The 13869-nt window shown below is 27.2% G+C and overlaps 1 protein-coding gene across 1 annotated transcript in view; it reads right to left on the bottom strand.

Moving 5' to 3' along the window:
* LOC129966751 (mediator of RNA polymerase II transcription subunit 13-like) overlaps nt 1-10949 on the bottom strand; it is a 44074-nt gene extending 33125 nt beyond the window's left edge. Inside the window, exons 1-3 of the mRNA XM_056081309.1 lie at nt 10673-10949; nt 3897-4158; nt 2918-3002 (exon numbers count right to left, since the gene is read on the bottom strand). Of these exons, the coding sequence (XP_055937284.1) occupies nt 2918-3002; nt 3897-4158; nt 10673-10741 (416 nt within the window). The 5' untranslated portion in view covers nt 10742-10949. The remainder of the gene's footprint in view (nt 1-2917; nt 3003-3896; nt 4159-10672) is intronic.
* Between the last annotated feature and the right edge of the window lie 2920 nt (nt 10950-13869).

Genomic DNA, 13869 nt, shown 5'->3' with positions numbered 1-13869 from the left:
AATTTCACATAACTGCATTTTGAAATATTACAGTATTGCGACCGTTAATTATAGGTGTTGGCAATACTCTAATTATGTCATCCCGCTGAATAACTCCTATATCATTCTCTTGATAAATGAAGTTGCATACGGATACCTGCTTTAGGAAAATAACATTGATTTCGGTGTTATCTAATGCAGACACCTGTGCTACATAAGGCTTCCAGGACTTTTTTCCAAACACTTTTACAAGTAAAAACTTGCCAAGTGAAATATATGCAGAAGTGTGATTTTGTGCAAGTAATGGAGTTCTTTTCAAACACTGTTCTGTATTTTTACAAAAGCATAGCTCTTGCACAGTTGTATCCAAATTTTGCTGACTTGTAAATAAACAAATGTGTTCATCCAAACATTTAATTATGTGGGCTTTTTTAATTCCTGGAACATCCTTAGCTAAATTCCAATCAATTTGAGTTTTATCTATATCCTTTTGCAGCATAGGAATGACAGTGATATTTTGTACTACTTTTGCAGCAACTGTAGCAAAATCAACTGCATTCTGTACTATAGCTCTTCTTGCCTTTACTTCCGCATAGACTCGGGACTTTGCAGTACCTCCTATCCCATCAACAACTCCCTTTCCATGGGAAGTTGCTGAATATTTCCATTCGAAACTAGAAAAATGCTTTTGTGTTTTGAATAAAATAAAGAGGAAGTAACAAATAAATTTGTTTTTAAACTCGCTGGATGGTCCATCGCTCCAAATTATTAATTTTGGTTTATTTGCCTGAAATTTAATAATTTCCAAAAGCTTCAAAATGAAAGCAGACACAGATAGCTTAGATTTATCTTTAGTATCACTTACAATAAGATAACTCTGTGTTTTATGATTCTTTTCAAATAATGCAGCTGTAAACAAAGTTACGTTTTCCCGGCTCCATAGTGCAGACTGTATTTCACTTTGCCACTCACATGAATAACTCATAGCAAAATCTACTTGCAATACAACAGTATTGCTTTGCTTTATATCAGATTGAAAGGCAGCAGCTTGGATTCGTTTAATTTTTACATGCTGCTTAAAACTTTGAAAATTTTCTAAAACATTATCAGTTAATTCAGCTATGCAACCTTCATTGGTTTCTTTATAGAAGCGCTTATTTTCTGACTTAACCCATTGGTGCCATTGTACATTAGAAGCATTATTTAATCCTTTTTTGCCAATAAAATCTAAAAGCAATTTTCCAGCATTACATTTATCACATTTTGTTTCCCAACACTTTGATTCCAAGTCTGAATTGCACAGCACTTCTTTCCAAAAATCATTGTTATAATCAATATTTAATCCTTTTAACAAAAGAATGAAATTCTCATGACTCTTGCATTTACACTGATCACTAGGTGTGTCTTTAAGAAGAAGAACATTTTTAGGTCTTAAACTGCAAAATTTTGAATATCCAATATTAATGCTTGGATTTTCTTCCTTAAACAAAGCATGTGCTTCTTTCATATACATTGTAAGAAAATGTTTACGAACACGTTTTTTAATGCCATTTTCCCAAATTATCATTTCATCATGCATTCCTGGAGCAGTGTAGACTATGTCTGCTCGGCACAAGAAGTCTGCCACAAGTTCTTTGTTTTGATTATTATCACTGATATTGGACTCTCTTTCCTTTTGCAGTTTTAAACCTACCTTTTCCACTAAATTGCTGACTACAGCCATTCGTTTTCGAGGTGAGGTTGGTAAGGCTTTCAAAGTTTTTTTAACTGCTTTGCCAAGTGTCTGGGGAACTGTATAAGGAGAACATTCTGGGGTAGTCGCAATAGAAGAATTCAAACTTGAAATTTTTGTAGAATTACTTATCTTTTTGGCTGCTCTGCATTTCCTCTGCCTTTCTCTAGCTGCTTGCTTTTGTTTCTTTTTCTCCTTTTTTGTCATAGTTGCTGCTTTTAAATCTCTTATTTTTTTCTGCCTTAGCTTTTCTTTCTCTTTAAAATCAGGATCATTTCTTTTTTTCTCATAATATCTCTTTTGTTTAGTAGCATTTTTTATTCTTTGTTCATCATCCATATTTTAAGCTTAAAATAGCAAAATAAGACTAAGATGCTTAAAGATAGCAAAATCTGACTTGCAGCATACTTCAAACACAGTGTGCTGTGAACCTTTGCTTAAAAACAAACATTAGGTTATAGCTGGAGAAGTAAAGGAATGTACTGCCATCTGGTGAGATGAATTTAAAATAACTGCTTTGGATTTTATAATTCAATGTCACATACATAACTGCTTGAAGTCACATACCTGACCATTGAAAATTATAAATTAATTATAATATTTTTTAAATTTTTAAATGCAGTTTCATCAAATAGTATGATTATATTTAGAAAATAAAAATTTAGAACTTTCTATTAATTTAATGATGCAAAAAATAAAAAAAAAGTTTTAATGGTCATGTATGTGACACTCCACAATCTTCATTAGCTTTGATTGTTAAAACAAAGCCAAAATAGACATTAATTTGTAATTTTTTGATATAGTATTACTAAAAACATATTAACAATTGAAAATTAAAATTCTATAGGCACCTTATGAAAGGTGAAATAATTATAGAAACCTTTAAAAAATATAATAATGAAACAGGCCATTTACAAATTCTCAGCCAAGGTTTTAAAAAATGCAATTTTTGATGAGATCTAATATTTTTACACAAAAATCAAGTCAACAACAAGCAAAATCAGATATTTTTCATTAAAATTATGTGTTATAACCATGATAATAGATTAAAAAAAAATTTGCCCCTTGGTTTCAAAATCCATGGAATGGGCCTTATATTTACCAACTGCCTTATTTAAAAATCAAATAATAATCTATTCTGCAAATATAACTGTGATATGTAAATATATACAGAAAACTTTTAATTCATAAATATTTATTCTATACCTTTCAATCAAATTGTGAAAAGCCTTAAAGAGTAGTGTGCGGCATTCATACGATAATCCACTCTCCCATGATCCCTGTTCAGCTTCTAGAAAAAAGAAGAGAAAAAAAATTCAGCAAAAATGAGAAAATATGTATAAAGAAAATTTCGGATTCATTTTACATTATTTGAATTTTAAAACTGTCATTTTTAAATAATCATTTAAGGAATAACTTAAATTTTACCTTTTTCTCATTAAAAAAAAAATCAACTTTTTTTTTTTTTTTTAAAGAAAGGTTGATTTTTCAATATCTTCTTACAAAAGTGTATTATATAAGTTTTTAAAATGTACAGAAGTGAAAATAATAAAAATTGGCATTGGCTTTTTTAGCCCTTCCTTCTATACTAAATATTATTAAATTTTTCATTTAATAATATTTAGTATAGAAGGAACATAATATACATAAATATTTATTTAAACAACATAAATAATATAAACAACATACATAAATATTTAATTTAACAAGTAATATATAAAACTACATTTTTAAGTCAATTCCTATTTAGGTCAACAATTTTTTTTATTATTATTTTAGTTACTTTTTATTAAATAATTACAAATTTGGCGAGCATTTGGCGAAGGATTTGGAGACCAAATAGAAATTACTGGACAAATTAAATTAATTAATTAATATTTGAAAAAACTGTATTAACATCAAGTGTCATCCACTACAAGTTAAAAAAATGTATTTGAACTTGAGTGGATGAATAAAAAGTATTTTATTAACGACTGAAAATTTGAACAAGATATAAAGAGAGAGAGTGAGCTAATAGTAGGAATTAAAAAATAGTTAAGACTAGAGTTGTTAAATATTTTTTCAGCAAATACTAGATTACAATATCCAAAACAATGTTAAGACAGTTTCATTTCAGACAGTTAAAAAGAAAACAAGCAGTACATATCAGATGTACCTCTTGAGAAAAAGCTTCAATAATACTGACCTGTCAAAGAAGGCTCAACAAGTACAGAAAAGTCAGGTCCTTCGCCATACCAAAATATCCAGAGTTCTTTAAAACAAGATAGGCTGTTACTTTCTTGTACAGTTTGGTGAATTCCAGCTCTCTGAACCAGAATTTTTCGCCAAACTGAAAGTATTCCTGCTGACAAGCATTTGCTGTATGATTTTAAAACAGGATCTTCAAGAGGGTCAATAAAAACAGAATCCACACACAATCGGCGCCATTTTATACCATTAAGATCAGCCTATAATTGCAAAGAAATATTCAATAAAATGCAAACTTCGGATCTGAATTAAATGATGAAATTAAATTTATTCAATTTAACATAATTTGAATTTAAACCAAGAATTTAAACTAAGACCATATATTAAATTTTATGACTTAAAAACTACATTTTTTACAAACAATGAAAAATATATTTTTAAAAAAATTATTAGGTATCATCATTCAGCAAAAATGTTAAAGAAAAATAAATTCTCTATATAATAATATTTTATTATATATATTAATATGCATTCTTAATAATAGAAGTAATTATTATTGCATCTAATGGATTTAATTTAACAAAATATGAAAGCAAATCTACTGTAAATGCTGTAAAGAAATAGTATAAACATACTTCCTAAGACCTCTTTTACCAGCCCTATTCATTCCAACCAACATGTTCAAGAAATTTGCAATACAAGTTAACAAAACAAAAAAAATCAGAACAATATATGTTTTTGAACAGCCGTATTTCATTCTAGATATTTGCATAAGCCAAAATTAACTTTTAGCTTACTGGCAGTACAACTGTTGTAACTGGCTTTTTTTTACCTTTCCTTACGGGTCAGTACAACTGCTATACCAGCAATGAGTTTGGATTGCGTTCCCCACATAAAATCCCTTCCCTTTTGTGTCATACCCCTTAAGTCAGGAGATTTCGTCCAGCAGTTGTTATAACCACTTTTGGCACTACTGAGTTTTGTGAACCCTGCTTTGATGACATTTTTTAAAAAATAACATTCCTAAGAGATATAGAATGAGTCAGCATAATTTCATTTGCGAGTAGTACTCGACTGAAAACTTTCTTCTTTTATCCTGTTCCGTAATTCTTTAACTTATAAAGATTTTGTAACTTTATAATAATATATGTTTATAGTTGGGCCTATCTATTCAAATGATAAATATTAGAACCAAGAATTATTTAAAGTTTCATTTTTGATAGAATGGTGTAATAAAGGTATTCATAGCCCCAGACAAATTGTTATCTTTTCGCTCCCATTCGTTACAAATGAAGCAGAAATACTAAAAGAAACCTTGGATATTTTTTCACCCTGTCATTATATTTTGCATTATAAAGTGACAAAACACTCTGTTTTGTCTTCATGCTTATCCTCCCTCCCCCTTTGACTGGAACCTCAAGCATATGTATACACTTCCCAAGCACTAATGGACTAGTCTAACAATACTTGAACTGGATATATTCCAGCTAAAAATACATTTTAGTTTTGATTTTGAAGTAAACTGTCGGTTTCATTATTTTTCATGATTTATGAAAATGATTGATTTAATAATTCATAATTAATCAATCATTCTTTAAAAGTTATAATTCTAATTTTAAAATATTGAAGGAGGTTCTTAAAATCTATCAAAAAGAATAATTAGTAGTTTTTCTATGTATTCAAATATCAGATGATAAATATTAAATCTTTATACCTTCATTTTTTCTCTCTCAAAAGTTACTAGACACTTAAATTATTCCGGAAATATTTGTATTAAAATAAAATAAAGAAGCTGCATAAAAAAGTCAGGAATTCTAGATTTAATTTTAAGCATTTCTGAAAGATTAATCTAAATTATCTACTACTAAAAATACTTGTATTTAAAAACGAATGTTGATCATTTAGAATGCCAACTTCATTCTTTTAAAGTTTCTTTTCTACGTAAGTTTCTAAAGTTTCAAATTCTACATAAACCATTTCTAATCTTACTTTGGTTAAAAAATTATTAAATCTTGCAATTATCTATTTTTCTGCAGAAAAATAAATTTTGTTACAATTCAGTTATTGATTGTTTACAAAATTAAACATATTTTTCAAAAATACTACACTGCAATGAGTAATTAAAATTCCCAGCAAAAAAAATAAAAAAAAAAAATACTATAAATTGTAAGAACTGATAATGGAATAGGAAAACATTACCAGTAATTTATATTCAAAACCATTCGAACTAAGTTAGGAGCAAAAATTATACTCGATTTCTGTGTGTGCACTATATTAATATTAAAACATTCAAAGATATTTTAATCAACAGGCAACAAACATTCAAAGATATTTTACTAGCAGAGGATTGTCATCTGTGCTATGCACAATGAAATGGGAATATTTTTAAAAAGAAAATATAAACAATTAGGATCTTTATATATGATATACAAATCATTACATTTTATCAAAATTGATGAGTTAGAAGAATAACAAAATAAAATTCACAATGATGTGCTCAAGCTTCATAAGAATTAAATTTACAGCTTCAGTAATGCTTGAAAAATTTATTAAATTACAAATATGATTGAAAAGGTGTCAACATTTTGTTTAAGGTGCTAAATAACTAAACAGGAGTAAACCTATTTGTAATTTATTTAATGTCATAAAATTAAATTCAATACTTCCTCCTATGGAATTAGTAAACTAATGTTTCAGAAAAAATAAAATAAAACTGCAATGAAAAGCTTTTTATAGTGTTCAAAAGAGGACAAACTGCAAAAAAAGTAACCTGCATACGACAGTGAGGACAGATGACCAATTACCACTACAGGTGGTAGAAATCGAGGTGGATATTTTCAACAATCGCCTTTAAAAGAAGGGGAAAGCATCTTCTAGCTTTCCTCACTGAATGCCCATTTTCAAAGTAACTTTTCCGAGCTTGGGTTCCCGAAGCTTAAAGGTTAAGTAAAGTTAGATTAGATATAAAAAAAAATTTATTATAATCCATGACTAGGGCACAATTAGAATTGTTCCAAAAAAACTTGTACAAAAGAATTTTAAACTATGTTACAAACTTCAAAATTCATGAATGTACTGGATTAATTTTCAATTTCATGTGGTTTCAAAAGTTTTTATCATACCTATCAAGGCATTTGTATAAAAAAAACAAAATATATAACATTCAAATTTTCAAAAAAAAATTAATTAAGGTTTAAATCATCAAAATTAAAAGAAAATTTTGAAATTCAAACTAACACAAAACTTGATAAAAAAAAAAAGCCTAAGGATATTTCTTACTTCCTTTTAACTAAACTTTCGTTTAACAGAATATTGATTTGCCAGCTCTATGAATTTGAGACATTGCTGTTGAACTTATTCACAGCAAAATTACTTATATACAGGGTGCCCCAAAGATTGAAACTGGTTTAATTCTTTACCTATTAGAGATAAGTGGGCAATGTAAATTTTAATATAGGTGAAAATAAGGCCAGTAATAATAAAAATTTGCTTTTAATTTTCAAAAATCTACAATTTTAAATTTTTGTGTGATCACAGTAAAATACATAACTGTATTTTAAAAACAAATGTATTATAATTCAGAAAAAAGGTTGAATTATGCCATTTTTCACATCCCTTAAAATACTGTATCTTCGATGAAAATAGGGGCCACATACAAACTGTTGTTGGTAGTTTTTAGATCAGAAATGCTATTGCGGATGTCAGAAATATCCCAAAAAAAATCCTTAAAGCTTTGACAGAAATGAACAGTGTACTGTGTATATGAGTACCATGTGGCCCTCAGTATCTTTTTATGTGGTCTTGCAGATGGTTGACATAAAAAAAAAAAATCATGCATGCAAACAGATAAACAGTTTATAAAATGTATTTTAGAAAAATCCTGTGATTATTTTTAATTTCCAAGCACCGGTCAAAATCAGAGGGATCTAGTATTTGAAATCCATGAACACAAAATGGATGCTAATTATGTTTTTCAAGTATTCTATCAATTAAGGTTCTAGGTAGTCTTGTAATTTCACTCACTGTTTAAATGCTTGTCTGCAGCTTGGTAGAAAAATATGTAATAATATCAGTTTCTTTGTCTTCAGTGTACAATCGATTTCTCCCCGGCCAGATCTCAGATAAAGAAAACCGATAGTTCTTAAATTTCTCATTATCCAATGCATTAAGTGAAATTTCAGGCAAATACAGAAAATGCTGTTTAAATTCTTTGGAAGTTTCTGCATTATTTTTATTGTGGATTGAATAAATCACTGCCAATAAAAACAGCTCATCATTTATTAAAAATACCAAAATACACAACCAGTTTTGCTGTGTTCTTAATTCGACAATATGAAACCGAATATTGATAAATAATTTTCAATTTTTATTCTGATTTTACAAAAAAGATTTGGTTAAGTTGTACTGAAAAGAAATAATTCTGGGATTCAATAATTAAATTGAGAAAAATCATCAGCATTTCAATATGCAGTTTTAAAAAATATTTGAAATGGCTAAATTACAGTTGAATGAAAGAAAGTAAATTAATTGCGAGTTAATTTGTTAGAATGCCATTTTGAAACATTATGATAAATTTGATAATAAATTAATTTCATTTACTTATGTTTCCAAATAAGGTGGCAGTGTTATGAATATGCCCTAAATAGGCAAAAATAGTTGTAATGTAAATATTATCATAATTTTATTTCTTTAAGATATGTTAAATTTTTATTTCTATTTAGCATATAGCTCCTATGCTGGGAGTTCAATTTACAATTAAGTATAACTCGCTGAATTTTAAATATACGAGTATGCGATTTTTTTGCTATGTTGTTGCATGAGAATGTAAAAGTTACTAATAGCCTAAATTTGTTTACATGGGTTGGATAAAAATTTAAACAGTGCAACTTTTGAAAAATTAACAGAATTTTTTTATTATTATTATTAATGTGGCCTTATTTTGAACTATTTTGCAATTTACATTGCCCACTTATCTCTAATAAGTAAAGAATTAAGCCACATTTCAATCTTTTTGGGAGACCCTGTATATATTTTTGAAATTGAAATATTATATTATTTCTCTCAAGTTACCCTAATTTGTTTGAAATGAATTAAAGAATTAAAAATTATATTTATTTTTAGTTTGTAGCCTATTTGTCAAATGATTAATTACACAGTACACTGATTTAAGTTTAGTTATCTAGAATTAAGAAATCATTCAGAAATAGTTTCATGTTTCAGCATTTTTTTGTAAATCCCTAATTCATGAATTACAAACATTTTCATGAGCTTCTTTATATTTTGAATATTTTATAATGTTTACAGACAGAAGATTAAATCTGTAATTTATACACTAATAAAATAATAATAAATATAAAAGTTTTGCTCAATATATGTAAAATTATTTGACTGCACAATTTCAAACAATTGTGAAGATTGTCATATATTTATAAATGACTATATAATGAACACAATGTTTAAGTAAATATTATATACACATATAAAGATTAAAGAAAATAGAAATTTCAGTGTAAAGAATAAAAATTAGCTCATAACATCACATTTTATTTCCATATTTAACAATTATTAATATGTTGATTTTTTTTACAATATTGACTTTAAATATCTTTAGACAAAATTGTATTATATATTTTATATTAATTTTTAAACATTTAAAATGCATGAAGTCTAAATTTTGGAAACTATTATAGAGTGACATGTGCAGTGCCATAATTAATGATTATTTTACTGACAGAAAATACATTATTTTGTGGATTGTAAAGATTCTCATAATGGTTTAAACTAATTTCTTCATTTATACAATGGGTATTTCTTTTAATTCCTTGAATAAAATTGGTCTTTTTATTCTTTCATCTTTTTTACCATTTAATTTTATTGCAAGTATAAGGATTATTTCAATATTCATTCAGTTTTCCTTCAATTTCAATTCAAGTTGATTCGGTCAAAAAATCAGCCTTATTCTTAACATAAGCAATTATTTCCTTTTGTGAGTTAAATTTTAATATTTGATCTCTTAAATGAGCGATATGAAAAATATTTGACATGGGAAAAAATATATTTTTCATTTTTTCAATTTTGAAAAAATATTATCAAAATATTAAAAAAAAAATGAAGTATTTCAATAACATCCTTATTACAACAACATAGCATTATCCATGTTAAAAAAACAGCCAACAACCTTTAAAAGTTATTTTATAGAAAAAGGATAGTAATTATACTTATTATTCCAATATTATGACAAGCTAAATTCTTTGTAAAAATAACAAAAATTCATTTTAAATTGAATGTTTTTTTAAAGCATGTAAATAAACAACTCAATCATTCTAACAACGCTTCGCGATTCAATTGTAATAAACATGAAAATTTAAAGGCCGATGCACAGTGCTTCGAAATATATCGTAAAACAAAATTATTTCAGGTTACGCTCAAATCTAGTTGTGATTAACTCCAATATACATTTGCCTGATTCAGATTTATGATTTCTCTCATATTTCCAGAACATAACATTTATTTACATGATTAAATATGTGGAAGAAGAATAAAACATTTTACATATTTAGCATTTTACATATTAAGTTTGTGATGTTAAGTATAACTTTTTGAATATAGCTTCAAATTGAATAATAAAATAAAAATTATCAACTTTTCAACTATTTCATTCTGAAAAAATATGCAGAAAATCAGTTAAAATAATACAGTACTATACTCTATGTGCAAGTTTCAAAACATGTTACAAATCAAAACAGAGCCAAGAATATATGGGAAATAACATACCAGCGCAAAGAAATTAGTATGACAATCTTCAAGACTCGCTCCATTTGTATTATCATATGCATGAGTCATTTTAAATCCATATTGATAAATTTACATTAAAAGCAATTAAATATAGATATATTTAACTCAGGAAATTTTACAACCTACAATAACGTAACACAACACACACACAACATGGCGAGACTGATATTAGGGATGGAAGGGGGGAGATAGGGAGGGAGGCTAGAAGCCGCCAAAGGGCATTTCTTTTTACAATATTTTTTTCAGTTTCACGAGAATTAATTATTTTTATCCAGCAGTTTTCCAGATTCTTCGTAAAATATTAAAATATGAAATCAAAACAAAAGAGAAAAATTGTACATGAGTGCAAGTAGGGATTTTATACACAAAAAGGGAATATTCTAGCAACTATCGGGAAATTTTGCCTGACAGTGTACAGATTTTCCCATCACATTTCCCTGAAATGAGATCTGCTGCACGAGCGACTAGATCTGGCAGAGTACCCAATTATCAAACAAACAAGTACGATTCGGTATGTTCTCTTATGTCTTCAAGCTGTCTGCGATGTTGATATCGCACAAGAAAGAAATTTAAACAAATGGTCATATTTATTTCAGAACTTCGAAATGATGTTTCATTCCCTGAATCTTATTTGCTCAAGTTTTCATATTTTCAAATTCTTTGTAAATTATGTAAATTCAACAACCATCTGTTTGTGAAAAATGATGAAACTCTAGTCATCTTTGAAAAATATAAAGAACAAATATTCTGAGTCTAGATTTGTAATATCGATGTCCATTGATGCTGGATAAATACATTGCATCAATTTTCGATATTCTGTCCATTTAATTAAGGCGTCAATTTGCCAAATGTAGCAGAAAACTCCCATCTATTCGACCAAAGTAGAAAGCTCGCGCAAAAAAAGAAAGAAAGAAAGAAAAAGGAAAAGATAGAAAGAAAAAGAAAAGAAAAGAAGGAATGAAAGAAAATAAAAAAAAAGTGTGACAGAGAGGAATTTTTGAGAAACCTGCTTGCCTAGCTTTTATTAAGTTCCTTGTAAGTGCTAAGATATTATAATAGTGAAAGCCAGAACTCACAATCTCTACAAAGGGACACCGAGGAGAAAGAAGAGTGTTTTCGAGGGGGCTAGCTTAAAATATTTTTTTCAAAAGCAAAATAGAAATTAAAAAATATATTTATTTAAATTTGCTTTTGTTTGTTTGTCAGAAAAATTATTTTTACGAAAGATTTAATTTTTAGTTCAATATTCTAGAATATGTAAGCTATTTTCACTGATGATTGGAGAGAATTTTTAATTATAATTTGTTGAAGGACCGTTCTTGCTACCGTTACTGATAAAGTAAAAAATAATTTAAATATTGTTAGCACATTTTTAAAAGATCATTACAATTACTTTATAATATTTATTGAACAATTCCTAGTCCGTTATTTCAATATTTTTAGTCAGCTATTAGCTCTTAATAAATATATTATAATCTCTTTACATCTTCATAACAGAGCTTTACGAAAATCTTTGATAGAGTTTACAGTACATGTTTTTATATTACTTTTACATCTGTGATTAATTCAAAATTGAAAAGAATCTTTCGTTTGTTCGTAATCATAGAATATTACGATGTTTAAAAACTTTCACTTAAATCTTTTTATTGGAATTACTTTATTACTTATTGTTCAATTTCTTCGTTCAATATAGTAAATTTGTAGAGGCTTATTGTTCCTAAACGTATTTTGTATTTGAAACATACATAACACAATGCAAATTGATCTGTATATTCAAATCTCCACTAAACCATACTTTAAATTTTTTTTGTATTTAATTTCTGTATTTAATTTTTGTAAAAATGATTAATAAATAAGGGCAATTAATATACCTAAACAATTTTAAGCTTTTGTTTTATTAAAAGAAAATAATAATGTATTTTGAACGCCTTTTTATTTACCAAACGAAAACAAAATTTGACATGGAACTATAGCTGTAGTGACCTAGCATACAAAATTTCACAGATTTTAGTCATTTTATTTATGAGTGTTATTACTTTAATATGTGTTTGCATACATGCGAGATAATAGAGACTGACAGACGATCAACCTTTTAACAGATTTGGTTCGAAATTTGATGAGAACCTATATTTTAGCTGCTAAATTTGTGAACCAAATTTTATCTACGTAGCTCTTTGCATTCTGTGGTTATTGAGTTCACTTTCTTACAAATAGCAAGACAAACAGATTTTCTGTGAATGGATCTTATTCAAAATTTGATAGAAATCTTTAAATTTGTTCGTAAATCCATATACCAATTTTCCTCCATCTATCTCAATATGCTTTTGAGATACCTTTTGACAGACAAACACGCAGACAGAATATGCAAAAAAAAATAAAAAAATCTGGGAGGTTTGAAACGTGGGGATTCGTCAGAATCTCGAGTTGGATTTTTTTTTTTTTTTTTTTTCGACGATTACAATTCTTTCTTTTTATTTTGTATACTAGAAAGTAAAAATTATTTGAAGAGAATGAATAAAATTTGGAACAGAGATATTTTAAATCATGCTTCTTCAATTGATGCCAAAAATGTTGTGATTTTCTATAAAAAAAATATTTTAATTTATGAGGTTAAAAAATAATTAAAAACATAAAATACCTTTTTATATTTTTAAAAAGGCAAAATTTTTCATTTTTATTGAGTATTTTAATGTAAAATATTGTTGTCTAAAATTCATTATATAGTGAAATATATTGAAAAAACCGGATCTCTTATTTTAAAATTAGATAATGAAAATTTCAAATTTTTTATAACTCGTCAATCGTTTACTTAAAATTACAATATGTTTTTCAAATTCGAACTCTTTTAGTATGGAAAATTCAAATATATATTCGAAACTAGTTGTTAAAAATCTGAAAAAATTGAGTTTGCGTAAATATAGATACCCTTAACACAACCCTTTGCATAAAAAATATTTCCAGCACTTGTAGAGAACATATTTTTACAACAAAAGGCAGTTACAATTTAGTTTTTAAAGAAAAACTGTCTATAAATACTTTTTTTTTTTTAGGTATACCAGGACATCGATTCAAACAAACTGCGTATCCTTTTGTCTGGGTTAAGACATCACGTATTAAATATGATTCTGAAATAAAATAAAAAAAACATATAGCGATAACTATGCACAGCGAAAATT

Source organism: Argiope bruennichi, chromosome 4 (assembly GCF_947563725.1).
Source record: "Argiope bruennichi chromosome 4, qqArgBrue1.1, whole genome shotgun sequence".
Taxonomy (NCBI): domain Eukaryota; kingdom Metazoa; phylum Arthropoda; class Arachnida; order Araneae; family Araneidae; genus Argiope; species Argiope bruennichi.
Note: the sequence above shows the minus strand (reverse complement) of the source record. Positions and strands in the feature narration are given on the sequence as shown.